The sequence below is a fragment of the Ahaetulla prasina genome, chromosome 4 (genome assembly GCF_028640845.1).
Source record: "Ahaetulla prasina isolate Xishuangbanna chromosome 4, ASM2864084v1, whole genome shotgun sequence".
Lineage (NCBI taxonomy): Eukaryota > Metazoa > Chordata > Lepidosauria > Squamata > Colubridae > Ahaetulla > Ahaetulla prasina.
Genome location: NC_080542.1, coordinates 58,323,569 through 58,349,932, shown reverse-complemented (window position 1 = coordinate 58,349,932; position 26,364 = coordinate 58,323,569). Strand labels below are relative to the sequence as shown.

The window sequence follows — 26,364 nt, the reverse complement described above, 5'->3', positions numbered from 1 at the left end:
ATCCAGTTGTGCCTACCCATTTACATCGACCCGGCTGCACTGAGTCATCCTTGCCGTATTATTCATGCTGATTTCTGCCATGCCCAGCCAGCCATGCCCCACCTGATCAGTGGTGGGATTCAAATCTTTTTACTACTGGTTCTGTGGCTGTAGCTTGGTGGGCACGACATGGCTTAGTGGGCGTGGCAGCGGAAGGATGCTGTAAAATCTCCATTCCCACCCCCCTCCAGGGGAAGGTTACTGCAAAATCCCCATTTCCTCCCGATCAGCTGCGACTCAGGAGGAAGAGAATAGATGAGGGTGGGGCCAGTCAGAGGTGGTATTTACCGGTTCTCAAAGCTACTCTAAATTTCCACTACCGGTTCTCCAGAACTGATCAGAACCTGCTGAATACAACCTTTGTACCTGGTCATGGTGAGTTATCCTGTTCCAATTTTTAAAATTTGATTAATTTGGGGGGTTCCTTAATATTATTTCAATATATCAAATATGCATAACTGAAATCAGTTCAACATAATTTAAATTTAGAAATTCAATTCCTTACTGAACTATCTGAAAGGAGATATTTTGCCTCTTCTGATAGTGAACAAAGAAGATTTCAATATAGTACTTTGAATATAATGCAGAAATTACTTGTACTTTAATCTTGAGTTGGAATCTTATGCAAATTATGTTTGTCCAATTATTGCATACACATCATTTATAAAGATATTTTAAAGTATGCATGAGATTAATCTGATAAATAAATTGAAAATGTTGGGTAATGACCAGATTTTTATCACCAATCTATATGTAATGTAGAGAGACAACAAATGAGTGTAATGATATCACAGCAAATTCTGATCAAATGTTGAAAATTTAAGCAAGCAGCTTGTCAAATTGCTTGCAGAAAAATAAAGAAAAAGATTGTTACAAACCATCAAAGATAGAAAAAAGCTATATGCTTCTCTTAAAAGTTCTATTTTTAAAAAAGAAATAACTCAAATTTTGGATAAAACTTAACATTTATTTGATGGATAAATGTTTTAAAGCTATAATTATATTTTCAATGATAATTCACTATGGAGGAGTTAAAAAAGTGGTATTTAATAAGAATAAAGCATCAAGTCTGGATAGATTTCCTATAGAATGGTATTAAGTATAAGAAGTAAGTTTTATCAGCTACATAGTTGACATTTCTAAAAGTGGTATTTTATCATCTTAATTTAATGAAGCATATATTACAATTATACCAAAACTTGGTTACGGTTGTGTGCTCTCCTCCCTATTTTATTAATTAATGCAGAAATTAAATTAAAACCTTTAAGCTTAATTTCTTCTATACAGGCAGCAAGTATTATAAATTATTATATTAACTAATTATTATTATTTAACTAATAATGAAGTTTTATGTTTATAAATTCGGTGTTTCTTAAAGAGGATTGTGGAAGAATCCCATGTATTATGTGACAAAACGAATGAATGTAATGAAAATGAAACAAGTGGAATTTAGAGATTTTAGATTAGGGGGCCACATTATCAATTGTTTCTGAAACTAATTTATTCTGTAATCATTTGTTTACTGCCAGTTTAATCCAGCTAAACCACAAATTTTCATTCCTAGTATTGGCTGAATGTAATTTAGAGAAATTTATAAAAACATTAAGTCTCTTTTCCCACTGAGCATCACTTAATAATCTTGAGGAGTGTGTCCATCATGCAGGAGGAAAGAAGGAAGATCTATCATTGTGTGTAAAGAATATATTTACTTGGAAGACTCATGATGTTCAATTTAATGGGGGATCGTTTCCCAGGATTATACTTTGGTATATTCGCTGATATTTGCTAATGAATGCCTTCATCAAATAAACAGTTATTCAATGCAAGGTTACAAAATGCACAACTAGTAAATTTCAGTGAATTTGGAAACTGATTTCTGTGAAGCAATAGATTTAGATTTATAAAAGATGACTGAGCTAATAGCTAATTTATCAATCTGAGGAAACACAAGTTAACATTAAGTTTCCAATATAATATGGAGATAACAACTGTGGCATATGTTAAGTGCAGGAAATAAAAGTAAACAGGTTTCTATTTAAGATTACAAAACAGTTCTAACTGGTAAACACTTGTTTTTATGTTGATCTGCCTTCAGACAAAAAAAGAGAACATTTCAATGCATATTTAAAAGCTACTGCTAGCACAGTAGTGGCTCGAATAAAATATTTTTTTGTTTACATAACAGCTATAATAGTTTTTTAAAAAATATTTTATGACATTCAACAGATAGTTTTAATACCTACCAGACTTAATATATATACATATGTATGTATGAAAAGTGTTAGTACACGATAAAAGAACAAAGTCACAATTATAAAATTATTTCCTCTTCTCAGGCATTTACAATATTGTTCCTTTTGCTCTCCAGTCTTGAGACAGCAAGTCCTGCAATTCACCTTCATCATTACTATCAATATCATCTTCTTTAGTCTGTGTGACTGTTTGACTCATGGCTTCCTTTAATTTATCTTTTCTTATTTCCTGGCGGTCACGCAGTTGTTCAACACGACGGAAACATTCTCTAAGATAAAATAAAATAAAGAGTTTGCCCTCTTTTTCTGATTAAGTGAAAAGGTAAAAACATAAACCTTATACATTCATGGAATGCAGCTTCATGTAAAGAACATTTTATTAAAACCCTTATATAATTGCAGTGGAGCCAGTTAATTACTGTTTTTTTCTGGCTTGGATTTAGAAACCTGAAACTACATTTTCATTACAGAAATACAGATTGGCTAAGGAACACAGCAAATAAAAAGGATCAATTTGGCATAAGCAATATGCTGAAAATGTAAAAAAACTAACCACCTTTATTCTACATGTTTTGTTTCCAAAACATAATTTTTCAGAAAATTAGTTGTCTAACAGTTGCGTAGGTCATGGGCTAAGAAGCATCCATGCAGTCTGTGACTTCTTTCTCTGTGTTCTAATTTGAATAAAAGAAAATAAATTTCTATATTTCTGCTTTAATTATTTTGAAAATAATTAAAATTAGTTCAGAATTTTCTCTTGAACTGCAGCCAAAAAATTCCAAATATACTATTACAATATGTTGCTCTCTATTTCTATGTGATCTATCTGAATTTCTTTCCAATTGCAATAGAAGACATCTGCTTAACAGCTAGAGGTAAACAGATTTCAATATCTGACTTTAAGTCCTGGGTCAACCTAATATGGAATGTAAAAGAAAAAGGCCAGGCAATAGGGGATTTGGCCATATTGATCAAGGAAGAATGAATAGGGAACAGAAATGATCGAAGGTGCCTCTTCACTTTTTCTAGCTGTTATACAGTATTCCAGTTTAAGGCCTCTGTAACTGTGATGTTAAATATACCTCCACAAATGTCTATGTATTATTTCCATGATATATGGGGCAATTTAGAATAAACCTTTATAGCTAAATTCAGAACCAATATGCATATATTTAAAGTTAAAAGCAAATTTATAAACATTCTGCTTTATGCATATGGCATGGGACTGATGTCAAAGCCAGACAGAATGAGAAGATTGCTACACAGGTTTAATTCATGTTATGCTCTCAATTATTGAACATCAATAAGTTGAAAACCAAAGGAGTTGAGACTAGGTAGACTATGTATAATTGAAGTCTGGATAGGGAAACATATACAAATAAATGGGAGGGGACCTCAGTGCTAGATTGGGCCCAAACAACCATTTAATAAATAAATTAAAAATCTCCAGTGATGGAGCACATACAACTTTTGGATGCAAACTATACCACTGATTATCTGTTCTCCTTTTTAGGAAATTTCTCCCTAGTTCTAGGTTGGATCTTTACCTAATAAGTTTCCATCTGTTGCTTTTGTCTTGCTTTGGAGAATAGGTTGATCCCTCTCTTCTCTGTGATAGCCCCTCAAATATTGGAAGACTGCTATCATGTCTCCCTAGTCCTTCTCTTCATTAGACCAGACATACCAAGTTCCTGAAACCATTCATCATGTTTTAGGCTCCAGCCCCCTAATCATCTTTGCTGCTCTTCTTTGCACTCTAGAGTCTCAACATCTTTTTCGTATTGTGTAGATTAAAACTGGCTGCAGTATTTCAAGTATAGTCTTACCAAAGCAATATAAAAAATTATTTAAGTAGTTTTTGAGAAACTCTGTTCATAAATACCATTTGAAGACAAAATTTGAGCTACATACATTTGTTCATCAATTTCTCCAATTTGACGGTCAAGTCGCCCTTCTTCATCTTCTTCAGCCACTATTGCTTCTGAAATCTAATTCAGAATTTTAAAAAAATAGCAATTTTAGGCTCAATTTTCTGAAGGTATTTCTTTGACTTTCATGGAAGATAGAGAAATACAACAATGTAAAGTTTCCTTTCTTTTCACTGTAATTAAAACTCTGGGCCAGTCCATATACATTTCCCCTGGCAGCAAAATCTTCCCTCCTAAGTCTTAACTCTTAAAAGAGTTAACAAAAAGAAAACAGGGATCAGGGACTGCATCCCACCTCCCCCCAAAAAGAGGAGAGAAATGTCCCAAGTGCCAGTGGAAAAATACTTTAAAAAGTCAATATGTTTCAGAATTTCCTTTGACATGGACACCATAAAAGAAACAGATAAAAAGCAATTTGCCAATTGAAAACCATTTGGGTAACATGGTATATTATTATTAAGTTCAAAGGATTAGAATAATTTAGCATCTTCATACAGGAATGTTTGATTTGCATTTAGAGCCATCAGAAAAGAAAATCAGAATTTCTAATGTATGATGGAGCTTGTATATGGGACGATCCTTCCAATTCCTGTCTTGTCCACTCATCTACCATGTAAACTGCATTGAGACTGGCAGATAAGATTCCTTCTGCCAAATTTCATTTTTGCATATGCATTAATTTCAAAATAGGGAATACTAACTTACTGTATTGATTTGTCTCATAGCTTTCTGGAATTCGTCCCATTCTTTGTCCATCTGATCCTTTGGAGTGTCAACCTTGCGCACCTAGAACACACATACAAGGCAAAATTAAAATTCAACAAGCATTATTATCTTTGTTACATGTACTTTTTCAGTGGTAGACTTTCTTTCTTCCTCAAATTTGCCCAATAATGATTATCCTAACTTAAATGCAGTTTTTAAATGGGGTTTTATTCTTATTTTCGTTTTTAGGCCATAAATTTGAATCAGTTTTTTTATATTGTTCTTAACTTGTATTATCTGTATTTTTACTGGCTGTGAACCGCCCTGAGTCCTCGGGAGAAGGGAACGTTGTCTTACCCGAACGTCCCTTCTTGGAGAGGGGGAAACGGCCGTCAGGACTGGGTAACTTCTCCTCGTTGCTGATTGGACTGAGTCATTAATTTGTTGTTTGTGGTCCCCGCCTCCTCCTATTTCCCTCCAGATTTTTCGGCGAGGATCCGACTGCAGGCCGTCGTGTCATACTGAAATGAGAGATAATTAGCGTCCTCCCGCCCCAGAACCCAGGTTAGACAGTCGCCTTGGGTGGGACTGACGGCCGTTTCCCCCTCTCCAAGAAGGGACGTTCAGGTAAGACAACGTTCCCTTCTCCCAGTCGGGGGAAACGGCCGTCAGGACTGGGACATACCAAAGCCCAATGTCCTACCGGGAGGGATGATAGCGGCTTGTCATAGTTGGTGAGAAAGAACCGTCTGCAGGACACGTCTGCCAAACGCTGCATCTGCCGACGCATAGGAGTCCACCCTGTAGTGTCGAATGAACGAAGAGGGAGTGGACCACGTCGCCGCTCTGCAGATCTTATCGATTGATGCCTGGGCGCCCCAAGCGGCAGAAGAGGCTGCGCTCCTGGTAGAGTGTGCCGTAATATTGCGCGGCACTGGGAGAGACTGACTCTCATATGCTATGGCTATTGTCGCCCTGATCCACCTAGCCAGAACCGATTTGGTCACCTTCTAACCCAGAGACAGTGGTTGGAACGATACGAAGAGAGCCTCTGTTTTATGGAAAGCCGATGTCCGTTCAATGTAAATTTTCAATGCTCTCCGTACGTCTAGAGTGTGCCACACCTTTTCTAAGTGGTGCCTGGGATTTGGGCAAAAATTAGGCAGTACGATTTCTTGTGCCCTATGGAATTGACTGTTAACCTTCAGGAGGAAAGTAGAGTCCAGATGTAGTACTACCCTATCGTTGAAGAAAGTGCAGAGGTCGTGACGAATTGATAGGGCCGATAATTCCGAAATCCTGCAGGCCGAGGTGATGGCTATCAGAAAGGAGACTTTCAGTGACAGAAAACGAAGAGAGGATTCTCTAAGTGGTTCAAACGGCGTCTTAGTCAGAGCATTGAGCACCGCGTTCAATCGCCAAAATGGGAAGCGGTGGACAACAGGCGGGTTGACATTAGTAGCCCCCCGGAGGAACTGTTGAATGAGAGGTTCTTTTGAAAGGGATATAAGAGAACCACATCTTAGCACTGAGGAAAGCGCCGCTACCTGTCTCTTGAGTGTATTGGTCGCCAGCCCGGAATCGAGACCTCGCTGGAGAAAGGCCAGAATGTGTAAGACAGAAGCCGAGGAGGCTGTTATACCTTGAGATGAGCACCACACATCAAATGTGCGCCACGTGGCCTCATAAATTCTTTTGGTAGAGTCTCGGCGAGAGGCCAGCATGGTGGGGATGGCCTGATCAGGAACCTTTGCCCTAGCTAAGATGCTCCGCTCAATCTCCACACGGCTAGGCGTAGCCATTGCGGTTCGGGATGTCGAACTGGTCCCTGGCAGAGAGACACCTGGTTGTCCGGGATTCTCCATGGGTCCCGGATTGATAGGGTCATCAGGTCCGCAAACCAGGGTCTCCTGGGCCAGAAGGGGGCGACCAATATTAACTCTGCCTTCTCCGTGAGGAGCTTTCGTATTACTCTGGGGATCAGTGGAATTGGTGGGAAGGCATATAGAAGGCCCAGAGGCCATTTGCTGCATAGGGCGTCCACTGACTCCGCTCCCCGAGAGGGAAACCTCGAAAAGAACCGAGGCACTTGATTGTTGGTCTCGGAGGAGAACAAGTCCACCAAAGGGAGCCTGAAACGGGATGACAACTCGTGGAAATTCGCTGGGACAAATACCATTCCGATTGGTCGATAGTCTGATGGCTGAGGGAGTCCGCCGTGCAATTGTCCGTCCCCGCAATATGTTCCACCTTCAATGAGCGCAGGTGGGACTCGGCCCAATGACTGAGGGTGTTTCCGTCATTAACGTGCGAGAGTGAGTGCCACCCCACCTGTTTATGTGCGCCTTTGCCGTCACGTTGTCCGTGAGGACAAGGACATTCCTGTCCCAGATGAGCTCCTCGAAGGCTAGAAGTGCCAGACGGATGGCGCGCAGCTCTAGAAAGTTGATGCCGTGACGGACTTCCGAGGGAGATCACTTGCCTTGGGCTAGGTGTTGATCGAGATGTGCTCCCCAGCCCGACAGACTGGCGTCGGTGGTGATCACGTCCCTCACTGGTTCCCTGAAGACCGAGCCCCTGGCCACCACCTCTGGATTACATCAAGCCAAAGAGTCGGCCACCTCCTGTGGAAGATTCACCCGTCGTTTGGATGAACTGCACCGTTTCCTCTGGTGTGGCAAGAGGAACCACTGCAGAGGCCGACTGTGGAGGCGAGACTATGGAATAATATCGTATGACGACACCATTTTCCCCAGGAGCTGGGAGAGTTGTTCTAAGGGGACTGACCGTGACACGCTAGAGAGGCTAGCTAACTCGGCTAAACTAATCTGACGTTCGACCGACAGATAGACCATCGACCTTTGTGAATCAATTTGTGCCCCCAAGTGGACAATGGAGGTAGAGGGGATAAGGTGGCTCTTCTCCCAGTTAATCGAGAACCCGTGTGATTGTAATGCTTCAATGGTCAAAGAGATATCCCTATTTGCCGTTTCCTTAGCCGTTGACAGAATGAGAATATCATCCAGGTAGGCCTGAAGCCTAACCGGAATCCCCCGAATGTGGGCCATTAGCACCGCCATGATTTTTGTGAAGACCCTGGGGGCCGAGGACAACCCGAAGGGTAAGGCCCTGTATTGATAGTGAGAGCCATTGAAGCAAAATCGGAGGAACCTACGGTGATCTCGTCTAATGGGAATATGTAAGTAGGCTTCCGTTAAATCAATGGAGGCCATGTAATCTCCCTGTCTAATGCACTCCAAGATGGAACGTAAAGAGTGCATTTTGAAGCGGTGGTACACAATGTATTTGTTAAGGGCCTTAAGATCTAGAATAGCTCTCCAGCCACCCGACGGTTTGCTTACTACGAAGAACCTGGAATAGAAGCCCTGTTTCTGTTGATCAATAGGGACCAATTGAATGGCCCAGATAGCCAGCAGATGTTTGACCGCAGACTCCACAAGGGAAGCGCTTGAGCTGCGATAGGAAACAGGGCAACAAACGAAAACCATCGGGGGGGTGGAAAGCAACTCTAAGACCAGACCTTGTCGAATGGTCTCACGGACCCATCGGTCTGAAGTGGAAGAATCCCATTGGGAAGAGAAATAAGCCAACTGGCCTCCAATGGGGAGATCCGCTGCGGGACTATTTGAAACGGTTGTACGGTTTACCCCGCCCCCCTCGGAAAGGTTTACGGGCAGTGAATTTGGCTCCTGTTCTAACCTGATCGGCCCGTTGGGAGTTTCCTCTGTACGATGAAAATCTCTGTCGTCGAAACCCCGACCCTCCGAATTCCTGGCCACGAAAGGAAGAAGAAGAAGAAGCCGGGGAGGCTGAGGGGCAAAAATAGGGCTGTTGTCGTAGTTCCCCCCGTCGAGATAAAGAGGGTAACACCTTTTTCTTGTCCTTGGTTTCCACTAGGATCGGGTCTAGAGAGGCGCCGAATAAGTGCGAGCCTGCGTAGGGGGAGGAAGCTAGGCGCCACTTATTTCTGGTGTCCGCCCGCCAGTGGCGCAGACATAAGAGCCTGCGGGATGTGACCGTAGACCTGATGGATTTGGCTGAAAAACGGGCTGTGTTCAGTGTCGAATCGGCGGAGAATTCTAAGGCTGCAATAACCTTGTTAAGGTCCTGATGAGCCCTCATGTCTGATGCCGGTAAACGGCTCTGAAGCTGCTTGAGCCACATAATAGATGCTCTATTAAAAAAGGAAGACGCGATGGAGGACCTGACGGCCCAGGCCGAGGCTTGATGGGATTTGACCAAAGATTGGTCAGCTCTTTTATCTTCCAGACGAAGAAGAGCCTCGTTCTCTGGACCCGTGACGTGAGAGGCCATTATTAGGGCCACTACCGGAGCATCCATAGTGGGCACCTGCAAGATGTTTTCAAGATCCGGAGCACAATTATAGAATTTTTTGTCTGTAGCATTGGGGTTAGAGCCCGAACCCGGATGGGACCACTGATGCTGGACCACGTCAACAAACATTTTAGGTGCAGGAATGGTTTCTGCTACTACCGTGGGTTCCACAAATAGGTTAATTGAAGTGCTAGGCAGGGCTGGAGGTTTGCTGGGGGGGGGGGGCGGAACACCACCTAAACCCATGGTTGCTAGGGCTTTGAACAGGAGTGAACGAAACAGGTGGGGCTTAAAGAGCCCCACAAATGAAGGCTGATCCAGCCCAAGACTCTCGTCCTCTGACAAGGCCTCTCCAGTATCTTCCTCTTCAGATATAGAGGCCTGGCTGTCCTCCTCAATTGATTTTTCTCTTTGAGAACTGAACATAGCTGATGCTGAAGTAGAAGTTTCTCTCCTTTTTCCCCCACTACGGGATTTGGAAGAGGAAGAGGACGTAGTCTCCCGCTGAAGGAATTGAGCTAACTCCTGACGTATGGCCTGTTGGATCATTAGCCCAAAGGAGTCAGGAAGCTGAAACACTGGCAGCTGGGGCAATCCGGTATCTGCTTGATGCATAGGAGCCCAACTCCTTGGGTCACATTTGCAGATTGGGCCGGTGGGACCCCAGTATAATTTTGAAGTTCCATCTCAGAGAGAGTGCGGAACAATGGGGTAGATCCAGTTTGACCCATAGGCAAGGGGGAAGTCCTGTCTGGGGACCAGGATCCAGACCCTTGCATTGGCTGGGAGAATAGATCTGGGCCTGGGGGGGCAGGAAGGACTACAGTATTCTGCTTCTCCCTCTCCTTTGGCAAAGGGGACCTGTGAGCCCTCTTGGAGGCCTTGGAAAAAACTCTTTCGAGCACCCTATGGCGCCTCTCCTCTGCCCGCGCCCCCTTCTTGGCCTTGGTGCGAGATACTTTCGACCTCTAGGGGAGGAAACCTGGGGGGCTGAAGATGGGCCCTCCCCGGGATCATCCTGCCATAAGGCCTCCTGAGGTGAAGCCGGCAAATCTGACTGTGTATTAATGGCGTCCGCCATTTTTAAATTCTCCCGTCAATTTACGGCCGCTGCGGCCTACTCACGGTTTTTGCTAAATGACCGGCTCCCTGTGGAGACTGCAGAAGATTCAGGCCGTCAATGCGCCGCTTTCCAGCTGGCGGCTAGTATATTGGTAGCTGGGACTCAAGCGGTAAGCGTCAAAGCTTCTCTCTCTCTCTCTTTTTTTTTTTTCCCCTCTGGCCACGCTCTCCATCGGCCGCAGCTTGATTGCTAGCCCGATCCTGGAAAGGCAATCGAATGAGCTCCTTCGTGTGCCTCTAGCCTCAAAAACAAAAATGCCAAATAAGAGGCTGGGCGGGCCGCTTGCCTCGCGGCGTTTAGCGCGGCCTTGCAAGTTTCTCTGAGATCTTTCCTTGCTGGTGCGAGAGGGAGCGAGGCAGAAATGAAGAGAGAGAGAGAGAGAAAGAGCCGCCAATCAAGAGCGCTTCGGGGACCTGCCCGTGAGCCTCTCCGAAATCGTTCACTGTAATTGCGGCTCTTCGCGCGTCGGGGACAAGCCCGTGAGTGCTTTCTGCAGCTGTCAAGCCGGCGAAAACGCCGAGGCGGCCCTCAGCGGGCTCGGGAGCCAGTCCCTTCTCCTGTCGTTTGCCGATTCCAACAAATATAAAATATATAAAAAATATATATATAAAAATATATAAAAATCCAAAGAAAAAACTACTGTAAACAATAATGAACTAAAAGGAGGAAAAATAAAAAAGACAAACAACTCTTCAAACCTCTAAGCCTGGCTACCAAGCCTGAGGTAAAAGCTAACACATTCGGTCCGTAGCATAACCGAGTCGAAAAAGCTGGAGGGAAATAGGAGGAGGCGTGGACCACAAACAACAAATTAATGACTCGGTCCAATCAGCAACGAGGAGAAGTTACCCAGTCCTGACGGCCGTTTCCCCCGACTGGGAGAAGGGCGGTATACAAATCGAATAAATAAATAAATAAATAAATAACTCTTTTCCTCCATGAATAAAGTTTCATTGAGAATGCTTTTCCCCCCACTTCAGTGGCAAGAGTTACTTTTTTTGCATGCAGGAAATCCAAAGGTCAATTCTACTATATACTGTTCAGACAGCAAAAAATGGGGAAAGAGGGAATGAGCACCAAAGAAAGATTTACATTTCCAGAAATATACTCTCTCACTAACAGGTTTTTAATAGGTACCCAACATGCAAAAATTTAATAGGCAGAATATAAGACAACTGAAAAGGCCAATAATACTGACAATTTGATTACAATCAAAGATGTACTCTCAATACATACACACACACTATATATATATCATGTGCACACATACACAAATACACACATTGTCCTATAAATCGTGTACACAAACACACATTATTTTTCTAATTCTTATCAACAACTAAAAATGCATATTGTTTCAAATCTATGACATGTTACAGGCAAAGGAGAGTCTGCTTATCAATTTCAACTCAATAATTCACAGCTCATTGGGAGTAATCTGACTTAAGATCATATATAGCAAATCTACTTGATGGCAAAGGAATTTTGTCCTTATTATGTATCTATTTAAAGTATCAGTAAATTGTATATTTGCAAGATCTGACTAAATCTTGTATATACTGATTAATTGGTTGATTGACTGAAAGGAAGAATAGCATGTAAATAGCACATTAAAGTTAATAAAGAGAAGAAAGTAATGGAATTTTGTATGATAGGCAGAAGAAATTATATTTTTGTAAATATTGTAATGTGATCAATTCATTTTTATATAATGCAATAACAATATGTGGATAATTTACTGCATTTATCTATCATTTCTGCAACATAGCCTAAGGCCATAGTGGTGAATCTATGGCACGCATGCCAGAGGTGGCACGCGCGCTGTCGCCCCAGCCCAGCTCCATCTGGTTTCTCTTTCGCATTTCCTGCCGCTATTTGCAGGGAAACAAGTTTGTGAGACAAAAAATTTTTTCACTCAATCAATTCCAACTTTTCACGAAAGAAAAAGATCTTGCAAAGTTGGAATTAATTGAGTGAACTTTTTCATTAACGCACTTCACAATGGGGGAGACGGGGTCCCCTCCTCCTGAAGCCCATTACGGCGCGGAGCCACAATACAACTGCATCATCTCGGCTTGGGGGAAAAAAGCAATTAACATCCAGGCTTGCCAGGCTCCAGACATCAGATTCCAATCACCAGCTCAGGGTTTCCTTCCCCTCCCCCAGGAGAGGGAGAGAGAGAAACAGAGGGGGGGGGGAGAGAGAGAGAGAGAGAAAGGGAGGGAGGGAGGGAAAGAGAGAGAGAGAAACAGGCAAAGGGGGAGGGAGAGAGAGAGGGGGAAACAGAAAGAGGCAGAAACAGAGGGAGGGAAAGAGAGAGAAACAGAGAAAGGGAGAGAAAGAGGGGGGGCAGAGGGAGGGAGGGAGCAAAAAAGAAAGAGAAGGGGGAGGAAAAGAGAGAAAAACAGGCAGAGAGAGAGAGGGAGGGAAAGAGAAATGATATTACAAAAGTTTTTCTTTTTTATTGGTGCTAAACTTAAATTTCAAAAGCAGAAAAAAATAAAGGGCATAAAAGTGCATTTATCACTTTTTCTTAGAACAATTAGCTGAACTCTGCCTTGTTTATCATTATTTTAAGTAATAAAACCTCAATATTCAGGTTAAATTGCCATTTTTTTGTTTTTTGTTTATTTCATTTTGTCATAACAGTATACACAAACATTGTCATAAATAAAAAACAACACATCATGAAAGAAATATATATATATATATATATATAAGTAAAAGTATGCAACAGCTATGTTAATTTGATATAATGAAGGGAACAATAGGACAGGAACGGTAGGCACTTTTGTGCTCTTATGCACGCCCCTTAATGTTGGCACTTTGCGATAAATAAGTAGGTTTTGGGTTGCAGTTTTGGCACTCGGTCTTTAAAAGGTTCACCATCATTGGACTAGACTCTCTACACAGCACAAATCATCACCATCATTTTAGCCATTGTCTATTCACTGCAGGATGAAGGTTTCTTCTGCATGTTTCCAACCAATACAGTTGGAAACACAAATATCCCTCCAATTCCTGAAGGTGATGGATTCCTCACCAGCTGTTCTCAAAAGATCAGAAATCAAATTTTATCTATCTTTGCCCGGCTCAAACAGTCTTCATAGGACATAGAATAATAGGATTGGAAGACATCTTGGAAATCTTTTAGACCAGGTGTCAGCAACCTGTGGTTCCATAGCCACATGTGGCTCTTTCATCCCTCTGCTGCAGCTCCCTGTTGCAGCAGAGGAATGAAAGAGCTGTCACCCTGTCACAGTGGTGGTGATGGCCAGAGCCTTAATGTTGGAGCGAAGCACCCCTGCACTTCCCTTTCGTGGAAACAGCATTCCGCTTTCGTTGCGGTACATTTGCTGTTGCTGCCTCCATGCCAGTTCGCTGCTCTTGCAGCGCCTTGCGCAGCACAGTGAAATTTAGCGCACTTCACAACTGGGGAGACGGAGTTCCCTCGTCCTGGAGCCCATTACAATGCAGAGCCACAACGCGACCCTGCCCCACTTGCCCCTGACAACGGCGACTCACTCTCGCGTCCCAAATTTCAATTGCTTTTTTTGCAGAGCTGCCTCTGTTGTGATGCCCCGACTCCCCACCAGCAGCCAGCTCTCCACTGATCAGCTGATCATTGGTGTGCTGCTCCTGGGCTTGTTGGCCTCCAGATGTCAGATTCCCACCACCCAGCACCAGTTCAGGGGTTCCTTCTTCCCCAGGGGACAGAGAGAGAGAAAGACAGGCAGAGAAAGAGAGAGGAAGGGAGGAGGGAGGGAGAGAGAGAGAGAGAGAGAGGAGAGAAAGAGAGACAAGAGACAGAGAAAGAGAGAGAGAGAGACAGACAGAGACAGAGAGATAGAGAAAGGGGGAGGGAAAGAGAAAGAGAGAGGATACAGAAAGAGATGGAGAGAGAGCCAGAGAAAGAGAGAGAGGGAGGGGGAGAGACAGGGAAGGAGGGAAAGAGAGAGACAGAGATAGATACAGAGAGAAAGAGATGGAGAGGGAGAGAGGGAAAGAGAGAGAGAGACAGAAAAAGAAGGGTAAGGAGGGAAAGACAGATACAGAAAGAGAGAGAGAAAGAGAGAGAAAGACAGAAATAGAAAGAAAGAAAGAGAGAGAGGGAGAGGGAGAGAAAGAGAGAGAGACAAGAGGGAGGGAGGGAGGGAGGGAGGAAAAGAGAGAGAGAGAGAGACAGAGAGAGGAGACACAGATAGACAGAGAGCCAGAGAGGGAGGGAGGGAGGGAGGGAGGGAGGGAGGGAGGGAAGGAGGGAGGGAAGGAGAGAGAGAGGAACAACATTTTTACAGAACTATAAATATGTTGAAGCAAGCAGCTGGGGCAAGAGGTGGTTGGGAGGGGAGGGGTGAGGCAGGGCTGGGCGTTGCAAATAATTTAACAACCAGTTCTCTCCCCAATGACCGGCTGGGTAGGCATGGTTGGAGGATGTCATGTGACTGGGTGGGAGTGAGTGACATTGAGTTGTGCCACAGCCACCCAGGTTTTGTGGCTCCCTGTGTTTTCTTTTCTGTGGGAAATGGGTCCAAATGGCTCTTTGAGTATTTAAGATTGCAGACTCCTGTTCTAGACCAAGCCTATGGACCAAATCCAGTACTATTCTGGACAATATCTCTCCAGTCTCTTCTTTTCCACAAATGTATAGTTGCTCATTCCATTCCAATTGTTGATATTTCAATGAATACATCATAAAAGGCATTCAACATCAACTTATGGAAGATTAGATCTAGAGAGAACTATTCAGGTTACTATATCAATAATAATATTAAAATATCAGTTACATTTTGCAGTATCACTCAAGTCATAGAGAAGCATATCAACAATTTTAGGACCTATTTCATTACAGCAACTAGAAGTCCTTGGATCATTCATTTATTTGTTTGCTTGATATATATCCTGCCTTTTGCTTTAAGACCTCAAAGAGGCTTCAATGGTATTCTTATTCCAATAAATAAGATGGTTATCCTATTTATTGCCACAGCAATAATATAAGTTATGATGTAGGCAAAACACAAAATGTGTCACATGCCAAAGAACTCGTATGAGCTGAAACAATTAAATACTCGCCTTTGCATCCACTTCTGGATCATCAAAAAATCCCTCTGGTAAGGCCTCTGCAGTGTTATCTCTTCTGAAATATTAAGGCAATAATTAATACCTTGAAATACTGTTAACAAATGAACTATTTAAACTGAAAGTAAGAGTAAGTAAAGATCATAGTACTTAAGCCATCTTAAGTACTTAAGCCAACATAAATCCATCTCAAAATACAATACAAGTAGTCTTTGCTTAATGACCAGTCATTTAATGACCATTTGAAATTAAAACAGACCCCTATAAGTTACATATGACTTTTCCTTGATGTTTCGGCTTCTGCAACACCTCTTGCAATCATATGATCACATTCAGATGTTTGGTAACCAACTTGTGTTTATGACTGGCTGCACTGTCCCACACTAATATGACAGCGATATGTGGCATTTTTTGCTGGTTTCTAATGTTTTTTTGCTGGTTTCCAACAAAAAATGCCCATTTAAGAGAATGGATTTGTTTAATGACCACTAAACAACTATGGTGACTTGCTTTATGACTGTCATAAAATTGTATTAAAATCAAGTCTTAATGATGGTAACAACTTACAACCAAAATTCCTGGCTCAATTGTGGTTAAGTGACAAGTACCTGAAATATTAACATTCATTTTATAATTATTGATATATTATAAAGGTTTAGTTATTCTAAGCCTTAACATCAAATTAAGAAAATTCTCTTAACCAGAATCCTAAAGTCTGTATGTTCCCAAATATTATTTAAATTATTTTAATACTTTAAAAATATTTTAATACTTTTAATATTTTAAATTATTCAAGTTCTGTGATGTAAATCCTGAGGTTTTATGCTACACCTTATGCTGGTCTATGACTAATAAATATTTGATTTCATTTATGCTACACCAACTACCATAATATATTTAATCATGGTTGTACTGAGCATGAGGAGTGGCAAAAATAATGATAAGAAACTGGAAATTTTTCTAGTTGTCAAGGAATTTGTGGTCCATTTTGGAAAAGGCAATTTTTTTCTACCACCCAAGGAAGTAGCAATATGTATTACGGTAATTATGGCACAAATTCTGTGATACTTTACACTATCTTGCATTGTTCGTATTATATTAATAAATGCATTGGAAAGCCAGTGACTATTGATAAGTATAGATTTTTTTCTTTTCCCTAGTTTGTATTTTTAGCTTGCAGTTTTTTTAAAAGTTTCCTTTGTTTTAGATTAAGGACTATTTGATCCAAAAATGTAAAAATATTAATCAGGATCAAAAACTCCTGAACCATATTTTCTTATGAAATGAAAATAACTAACATTTTATATTATTTTGTGCTTCAAATCTAAATTATATACCTTTATTGCATAATATTACATAATGAAATTTTAACCATGTTTCTATTTCTATTCTTAAAATACAATCATGGAAATCCTATCATTATCCAGGATTGTTTTATACCTGCCTTTTTGAAGAATTGTAACCTCTCATGTGAACTAACCAGAAACGCCTAAAATCTTCTCTTTTACCCAAGAGAAATATATCATTTGCTATCTCAAAAATGCTTGGGAAAATAGTTGTACCATGGTTGTAAAATCAAAATCACAATTCTGAATACACATTGGTATGATAGAGATCTGCTTTGGTTTCTAGGGCTAACCAGCAAGATGTCATATAGCTTGGCAAAGTAATACATACTTTTCAAACTGCCATTAGATTCTTTAAAGAAAAGTATGGAACCCAATGAGAGAAATAAAAATACAAAGCAATAAGATATCTCTGTCCAACAAAAATAACTCATATTCTGTATGTTGATTTCTACTAAAGGAAAACACAAATAGAAATTAGTATACACTTCCAAAGCCAACTCACTGAAATATTTCATCTACTGACTGGAAACACTGTCTCATCTTTGACAAATTTTTAAAATAATATTCAGTTATGGAGGACTGAGGATCCTAAGTTTTCTAATAATGATAATAGCAATAGCAAATGTATGGATATTCATATCTATTATTATTTATAATGCCAGGAAGGATTGTTTTGGTTATATTAAAATAAAGAATACAATAATGAAAAATCAAAGGAAACTGATGTAAAGAACTGGTTTTAAGATTGAGAAAAAGTAAAATACTTTTTCACTTTAGCTCAATACATGTAGCTAACATGAATTGTATAATTCATATTTATACATATTATACATTATACATTCTGATAAATTATGTTCAGCTATGTTAAAATGGGAGAAATTACAATTGTCATCGTTAGGGGAGAATCTTTGTCATAGAATTGATGTTTTTATTTCAAACAATTTCTATTTTGGCAACTATGCACCATTTAAGCAATGGCAATATTGAGGGCAAAAATTCATATAAAACTTTATCATAAATTTTGAGGAGATACTGAATTGCAATGTTTGTAATAACTACAGGAAGATCTTGCCTAGCAATTATCCTGTTTAACAACTAAACAACAACTAACCTGTTATGACAATGCTGAAAAAGTAACGTTACAACCAGTTCTCTCATTTACAACTATTGCAGCATCCCCATGGTCACATAATCAATTTTTGGGCACTTTGAACCAGTGAGTGTTTACAAACACTGCATTATCTATTGCCCATATAATCAACATTTATGCAGTTCAAAACCAACTTCTGAAAAGCAAAGTCAATGAAAAAGCCAGCAGTAAAATCACAAGTCACAGTCATATGAGGTCTTAACAACTTGCTGTTTCACTTAACAACTGAATGGGAAGTGACATTGTAAGTCTGTCACAGTCATATAATCTTTCACTTAGCAATCAAATTGCTTAGTGAGAGTTGCCACTTCCAGTTGTCAATTAAGCAAAAACATATAATAATGCTATAATAAGTAATTTAATTTTCTGATAATATTAATTAAATGTACTAGTCCATACTTAATTCTAATTACGGGCATAATAATTCAGATTAAAATATTAGACTTAATTTTTGTTCTAGATACTTGACCTTTGGTGATTTTTTTCTTGTGGTTCTGCCTTCTGTACAGATTCTGAATGGGATAGCTGAGGAGTAGTTAAAGCATTGTTCTCCAAGGAGTCTACAAAACACAAGGTTATACTTAAGCACAGCCTAAAAATATGTGATTTACTACCAAAATAGATATATTGTGAATAGTACAGGAATAAACTGAAAAACATTGGTTTAAGATTCTTTCCATGTAAATTGACACCGAAAGATCAAGTTTAGAAGGAACTGAGCAAGTAATTCTGGTTTGATATTGAAATTAAATTAATGCAGTTTGAACAGATATAGGTGGAAAGAACAGCACCCATAGCAAACTATGACAATAAATGCAATGTCATCTTTGTACAAATGATGCTACTATTTCTATACAGAACTATTCTATTCTTGCAATGCAGCATTTTCATTATTCATTTCAATATTTACTTCCTTTGCCCAGATGTGGATGCCCATTTATGGAGACATTCCAAGAGATCCACTGGTGAAGTAGGTTGAGCTCCTCCTGCTCTACTTCACATTCAATGCTAACAATCAGTTAACTACAGCATGTGTCTGCAAAAGCACTGGTGACCATGTTAGCACTAACTGGGATATTAATAAATTGTTCCAGACTGATTCTCATATTCTGGGTCTACTATTAGTTCATATCCATGCACACCTCATCTGTCATGTCAGTCATGTTCAGGCTTTTGACATGGAAAGTGCTGAGCCTGCCTAGGCACAAACCCCAGGGAAGAAATGTGGAAGAAATAAGAATTCCAGCCTGTTTAAACACCTAACTCTTTCCCTCTGTCTCCTGAAACTATGATACTGCTGAAAATACTTCATGAAAAAACCTGGAGTCAAGGCCAATCAAAGAGAGAAGGCAGCAAAATCTGTCACCTTCCATCTCAATGAGTGATGCTTATGGAATACCATTAACTGATGACATTGGACTATGCTGTTACTGCCTCTTGAGGACTGCTTCATGTATTGATTCAGGGGAGGAGGTAGGCTTTTAAACTCAAATAAGGGTTGACCTGAAAAACAGTGAAAAGGTAGGATAAAGAAATCCTTCTCTTTCTCACTATTATTTAGCTAAACAATAACCTTCTCTACAATAGTGAATAAAAAATAAACTAAATAAAAAATGGGAGTGGGATATGGAGATCGCCTCAGAGACAAATAGACAGGCAACCTGATATTTATCACTAGTCACCACTACACCAGAGAAATACTAGATAAGCTCTAAATTCAAAAGTTCTAAGCAGCAATTATTAGTTTCATATCTTGCACTCCAATGTATGGAATGACTTCTTTACTGTCGGCACTACTTAAACACTTGCTTCTTTTCTTCAAAATTCCCTCCAGATAACCTCATAGTAGGGACATAACTGTCCACTCCCATATTGGCCCAGAGAACTTCTCCCCACAAATTTTGCACAAAATTGCAAAAGTCAAGGATTTTGTGTCAAAGTGCTTTGCATATACCTAGAAGCTAAACCTTCATGTCATCTTTGCTCTAGTGACCTTGTATCATGAGGTTTGGGTTTTTTTGGTATAGTTATTTGATGGTATCTAAAAATGCTAATCTTACCTGTTGACGAACAGGCCACAAGTTCTGCTTTTGGAACAAGATCTGAAGATAATTGAGCTGTGGTTGACAATGAAGTTTTGCTGTTCCTCTCCCTAATTTCTTTTGTCATCTCTTCTTTCTTTCCTTCCTCTGTTTTATAATTTTCTAGTAAGACAGCACTTGAACCTTTTGAAGAGACTATTTCGACTTCTGTTTGCTCAATTTTGTCGAAAAAATTTTGGGGCAGCCTAAAAAAGAAAGGCAAAAATTTTAAAATGCAGTCACAATACAAATCAGAATTCGGACAATCAACTCGTTTTTCTACTTCTATTTTTAAAATGCATTTCTGTGATCACAAAGCTGCTGCAAAAGTGGTTTGTCCTACAGCAACGCATGTTGAATCAGTTATTCACTGTTTTTGCATGCAATTCATAATGTTCAAAAAGCCAACTGTTTGATCTATAGTGTTGTCTCAGTTCTCATGCCAATCTACCACACAGGAATAACATTAATACTCAGAGCATAAGATAAACACCTGAACAATTTTAAAAATATACTCATTCTTATAGAATACTGTGCAAAATTTTATTTTAACAGAGATTATAGATTACTATTCATATATCATCATTCTATCCACTGTCTATCCACTGAAGGATGGCTTCTTCCACATGTTTTTAACCAATAGAGTCTTGAACTTTCTTTTGCCAGTTGGTCCTACAATACTTGCCGATGTCATTGATCCATCTTGTTTTAGGTCTTTTCTGTAAATGTTTTTTATCAAATGGAATCCATTTGTCCACCTGTCATCAGTTCTTTCTATGTCACCAGCCCATTTCCATTTCAGTTCTTTTACTCTCTTGACAATATTGTAGCCTTCGTTTGTTCTCTAATTCATGTAAAATTTAAATAAATAAAATAAATGAATAAAATGTACAGGTCTTTCTATCTTGTCTTGTGATGCTGAGCATCTATCTTTCCATGGCTCTTTGTGCTTCTGGTAGCACAAAGATACGTATTGGTAATATTGATAGTGAGGTTACTGTCCATGTTTCACTGGCATATAGAACAGATCTATAGCACACACTGATCAAAAACTTTTTCAGATATGGGGAAGGTTATTCTTGAAAATTACTCTTAGCTTGCCAAATGCCTGCCAACCACATTTAACACACCATTCTATTTCCTTTATTGTATCACCTTCCATTGAGATCTGTTGGCCAAGGTATATATAGTGATCTATTATTCCTAGATCTTCTCCAGATATAACAATGATTCTTACTTTGATGAATTTATTAAACATGACCTGGCTCTTTTGCAGGTTTATTTTTAAGGATATGGTTCTCCTACTTTGTGCAGCTCTTGTATGTATCTTTGTAACTTTCTGGGTTTTGTGAGAAGAGAACAATATTATCTGTAAATCTTAAATTATTTAAAAAGGCATTATTGATTTTATTCCATCTTTTGCCCAGTCCAGTTTGCAAAATACTTCTTCAAGGCAGGCTGAGAAAAGGTTAGATGATATTGTATCACCTTGTCATACAATTCATTCTATGTTGATTTCTATTTTTAAGATAATTAAGGCAAATTGTCATCACTATTTTTTCTTATATTGATTCTAGTAAGTTTATATAAGCAGTCTCTATGCCTTGGTTGAGCAAAGCGTTAATTACTGCTTGCTGAAATACTGAGTCAAATATCTTTTTGTAGTCAATGAAAGCCATGCACAGAGGCATGGGGTACTCATGTGCCTTTCAATGACTTGCTGAACAATCTGGATGTGATCCATTGTGCTGTAGCCATTTTTGACTATACATCATTTAATGTTCTCAATATTCTTTTTACTATTATATTGGTGAAAACCTTGTAGATGACTGAAAGAAGGCTTACTGAAAAATTTCTTTAAATCATCTTGGGTCCCCTTCTTATGTATAAGAATCACTTCAGCATTTTTCCATGTATCAGGTATCTTTTTTTTCTCTGAAGCATCTTGAATATAGCTTTCTTAACATCTTGTGTAAACTGTGACCACCAGTTTTCAGCATTTCAACCGTAATACAGTCTTTTCCTGAAGCTTTGCCATTTTTTACTGTAGCAAACTGTTTAGAACAAGACTCCTTAGTATAATGGCACTATGCTTTAAACATCTGCAGAAAACTGAAATCAACAATAAAACAGTTAACAAACCTGCTAGTTTGTCACACCAAAACTTAACTTATAGCCATTTCCTCTGCATAGTAATTTTGTTCAAAAAATATAGAAAACAAATTCTATTTTATATCTTTACTTGTGAAGAGAAGGGTAAGTGCAAAAAGAGGTAACAACTTACTTAGATGAAACTGCTTGAGGGTGGTCATTACAATCTGAAAACAAAGATACTAATCAGATATATATCAATAGTAGCTTTATATATAGTATATAATATTTTATCCCATCCTTTTTTTTATCAACTCAAACATGGTATAGTATTTTTCCCCATAACAACAAGCCTACGAGTGGGTTGAGATGAGATAGAATGACTGATCTAAAGTCAACTTCCTGGCTGTCAACTCTGCCTTGTTTGGCCTGGCACTTCACAGGCATCCTGCCATCAAAGGCTAGAAAGGGAGGGGGGAGGATGTAAGGGCAATAAAGCTATGTGTGTACTTAATAGGAAATTGGGGAAGGGGGAAATGGCAGGTGATAAACTCCACAGCAGCTCAGACCCAGTTTGTACCAGCTTCCCAAGGCCAGACACCCTGAGAAAATATGCAGACTACCCCAAACAAAAAATCACCCATAGGAATAGGAATTAATTTGCTTAATCACCATCACATTCACTTAATGACTGGCACAAAAAAATTGTAAAATCTTTATGATTTGGTTAATGAGTGCTTGGCTAACCATGTCATGAGTCTTACAATGGAAATTCCAGGTTCCAATACAATTGTTAAATTGAAGATTACTTGTAGAGCCTATTCCTGTGATGACGTACCTGTGGCACGCAGAGCCCTCTCTATGGGCACATGCGCAGTCGCCCCAGCACAGATCCAATCACATTTCTCCATTGTGTTTCACTCAATCAATTCCAATTTCTCGCAAAAGAAAAAGATCTTGCGAAGTTGGAATTGATTGAGTGAAGTTTTTCCCTTGCCTGTTTCACAATGGGGGAAATGGGTCTCATCCTCCTCCTAATGTCCATTACAATGCAGAGCCACAATGTGACTCTTTCATCCCTCTGCTGCGGCTCTCTGTCACCCTGTTGTGGCAGAGGGATGAAAGAGCTGTCGCCCTGTTACAGTGGTGGCGATGGTGGGAGCCTTAGTATGGAAGCAAAGTGCCCCTGCACTTGCCTTTGCACGGCAACAGGATTCCGCCTTCGTCGCAGTACATTTGCTTTTGCCACCAGCAAAGAGTGCTGGGAGAGAATGGCAGGGGTGGATCTTGCAGGGTGGGGCCATCTCCCAAGCCTGGCTTTCCTCTTCTCTCGTCAGCAGAACTAACAGAAAGAAGGGGCGGCATGGGGAAGCACTCCCCTACCCCAGCCGAACGCTGAGCACAGAAGCCCAGGGGGAGTGGGGGACTGGCCTGGCAGAAATGCCCCCATTGGTCAGTCGGATGGTAGAGAAGCCTGGGCCAAGTCTTGCACGTCCAGACATGATCTGCCGCCTTTGAAATGCACCGTGCCTTTGAGGAAATCAGGCAGTATGGTTGTGGCTGTGGGGGGGGGGCAGCGGAAACGTGAGGGCTGCTCCCCCCCTCCTCAGCAAGCCAGGCCTGGAGAAGTGCAGAGTTGCGGGCCAAGTGCCAGAGGGTCAGAAGGTGTGCTCCCACGTCACCCCAACACATGTTTCTAGCACACGCTCCTCTGTCCCGAAGTGGGATTAAGTGGGGGGTAGGGGAAAGGGAGCAGGAAGCAGGATAGGAGGGCTTCTAGAAGGAGAAGCCCATCTGGGCTTTCCTTTTGGCATGTGACAGGGGGAAGACCCAATAAAAATCTAATTTCCCTCAATAAATGGGGGAAATAAAGGTTTGGTGGTCCTGAGTCCAAAAAGGTGGATGGGGTCTGTTTGTTGGAGGCTTGGAGAGGAAATCAGTTGAAATCTGGGAGGGAGGCTATTCAGAGAGGGATCTGCCTGGGTCTTCCCTCCCCTTTAGATTCTCCCCTTCCAGCTTTCTTCCCTAGCCTTTTTTTAAGGGGAGGGGGAAGCAAGGTGGGACAACAGTAACTAAAAGGCTATGAGGCAGGTTAGGGTTTATTAAAGACAAGGATGGGAAAAGATGCCATTCCTTTCTCAAGGACCCAGGAAAAGTGGAATAAAAATACGTGTGTGTGTGTGTGTGTGTGTGTGTGTGTGTGTGTGTGTAAAAATAACTGCCTGGGATAGCTGCAGCCACAAACAACAGCTGCTGTTATTTTTGCTGAGTTACACAGCATTCTTTAATCTAAATACTAACAATAACGAACCATAATATACAGGATTAAAGGAAGGAAGGGTGAAATCAGAGGAGGACATAGGTAGGTAGGTAGGTAGGTAGGTAGGTAGGTAGGTAGGTAGGTAGGAAGGAAGGAAGGAAGGAAGGAAGGAAGGAAGGAAGGAAGGAAGGAAGGAAGGAAGGAAGGAAGGAGTATGTGATGGTCCTCCAGAGGCTACTGCGCTACACTCCCATCATTCCTGAGTTGTGCTGTTAAAAAAATCTAGTACCACCAGGAAGAAGTCAAGTTGTGAAAGAGTGATTGAAATTCCTCACAAAAGCTCATTATTTAGGTTAAATTGCCATGTTGGTATTTTGTGATAAATAAGTAGGTTTTGGGTTGCAGTTTGGGCACTTGATCCCTAAAAGGTTCGCCATCACTGGCCTACTCATTCAGCCCACTCCAGGCACTTGATGCACCCAATGGGTCTTTGAAGTGTCACTTTGAGGAATATACCCAGTATTCATGAGGCAAAATTGCTCAACTTTGAATAGAGCTGGACTCTGGCTGGCCGGACTCTTTGGAGGTGACAGATCCGGTAGTGATGGCGGCAGGTAGTTCAGAGAACCGGTAGCAAAAATCCCTGCCCCCCCATGCCCAGCTGAGCCGCGTTATCATCTTTGGCCGAAAAAATGCTTTTAAAAGGAAAAAAAAAGCCTCTGTTGATCACACAGCTCAGCTGGGATTATCAGAACCCTTCAGAAGCATTTTTTCTACAGTCTCTTCGGCTGAAGAGGCTGTTTAAAAAACGCTTTTAAAAGATTCTGGTGATCAGGCAACACAGCTGGGATCGTCAGAACCCTTTAGAAGCATTTTTCTACAGCCTCTTCGGCTGAAGAGGTTTCTAAAAAAATGCTTTTAAAAAGCTCCTCTGGTGATCCCAGCTGAGTTGCCTGATCATCAGAGGCTATTAAAAGCATTTTTTACAACCTCTTCGGCTGGAGAGGTTGTAGAAAAAATACTTTTAAAAGTTTAAAAAAAAAGTTGGCCACGCCCACCCAGTCACATAACACACACACACCAAGCCACGCCCACAAAACCGGTAGTAACAAATTTTACATTTCACCTCTGGGTAGTAGGGTTACATTTTTCTCAAGAGGCCATCATTGGATCTCACAATATTAGACAATTTTCATTCAGGCTCCAACTTTCCCTTTTTAGGGAAGGTTGCTAAGAGGTTGGTTGACTCATAGCTACAAAGGTCCCTGGATGAAGCAAACTATCTGGATTATTTTCAATCTAGGTTCAAAAAGGGCACAGCATCAAAACAGGCATTGATTGAAGTTGTCAATGACCTTTGGAGGGCTAGGGTGAGAATCATGCAACCATTCTGGCCCTCTCAGTGGTTTTCAATACTATCAACCATGTATCCTTCAGACCAGCTTCAGGAATTGGGAATCAGAGGCACTGTGTTACAGTGGTTCGCCTCCTTCCTCGACTATATCCAGTTAGTATTGGTAGGGGAAGAGAGTGAAGCACTGCAATGTGGGATGCCTCAGAGCTGTTTCTTTTTAAAACCTACATGAAATCATTGGGATCCAATTATATATCTCTACCCCTAGCTGGGCAGGTGGCAGGTTTAAGGGAAATGCAGCTAGACTTTCCCTTAAACATTCCTACCATATAGGAATTAAGAAGTGTGCCTCTTCTATGGTAGCTCTTGCTTTATGGAACACTCTTCTCCCTTAACCTTAACAAGCCTCTAGCCTCCCAGCTTTCTGAAAAGCACTGAAGACCTGGCTCTCTCATTATAATTTGGAGAACAGAAGAGGAGAAACTCCACAAAGAGAATGATAAGAACAGGAATTAGTGCAATCACCCCTACTTCCCTTCCTCTTGTATAGAAATTATATGCAAAAAGAATTATTTGTATTATTTTAGTTAGGCTCCA

The 26,364-nt window shown here is 40.7% G+C and overlaps 1 protein-coding gene across 2 annotated transcripts in view; it reads right to left on the bottom strand.

Annotated features, from left to right (window-relative positions):
* Positions 1–2,309: 2,309 nt before the first annotated feature.
* The window catches only part of ZNF830 (zinc finger protein 830), a 38,151-nt gene continuing 14,096 nt past the window's right edge, over positions 2,310–26,364 (bottom strand). For both annotated transcript variants that reach the window (XM_058180243.1, XM_058180244.1), the window contains 7 exons: positions 22,347–22,380; positions 20,042–20,268; positions 18,451–18,541; positions 15,477–15,540; positions 4,925–5,005; positions 4,203–4,279; positions 2,310–2,560 (listed from right to left, as the gene is read on the bottom strand). In XM_058180243.1, coding sequence (XP_058036226.1) covers positions 2,380–2,560; positions 4,203–4,279; positions 4,925–5,005; positions 15,477–15,540; positions 18,451–18,541; positions 20,042–20,268; positions 22,347–22,380 — 755 coding nt within the window. In that variant the 3' untranslated portion in view covers positions 2,310–2,379. The remainder of the gene's footprint in view (positions 2,561–4,202; positions 4,280–4,924; positions 5,006–15,476; positions 15,541–18,450; positions 18,542–20,041; positions 20,269–22,346; positions 22,381–26,364) is intronic.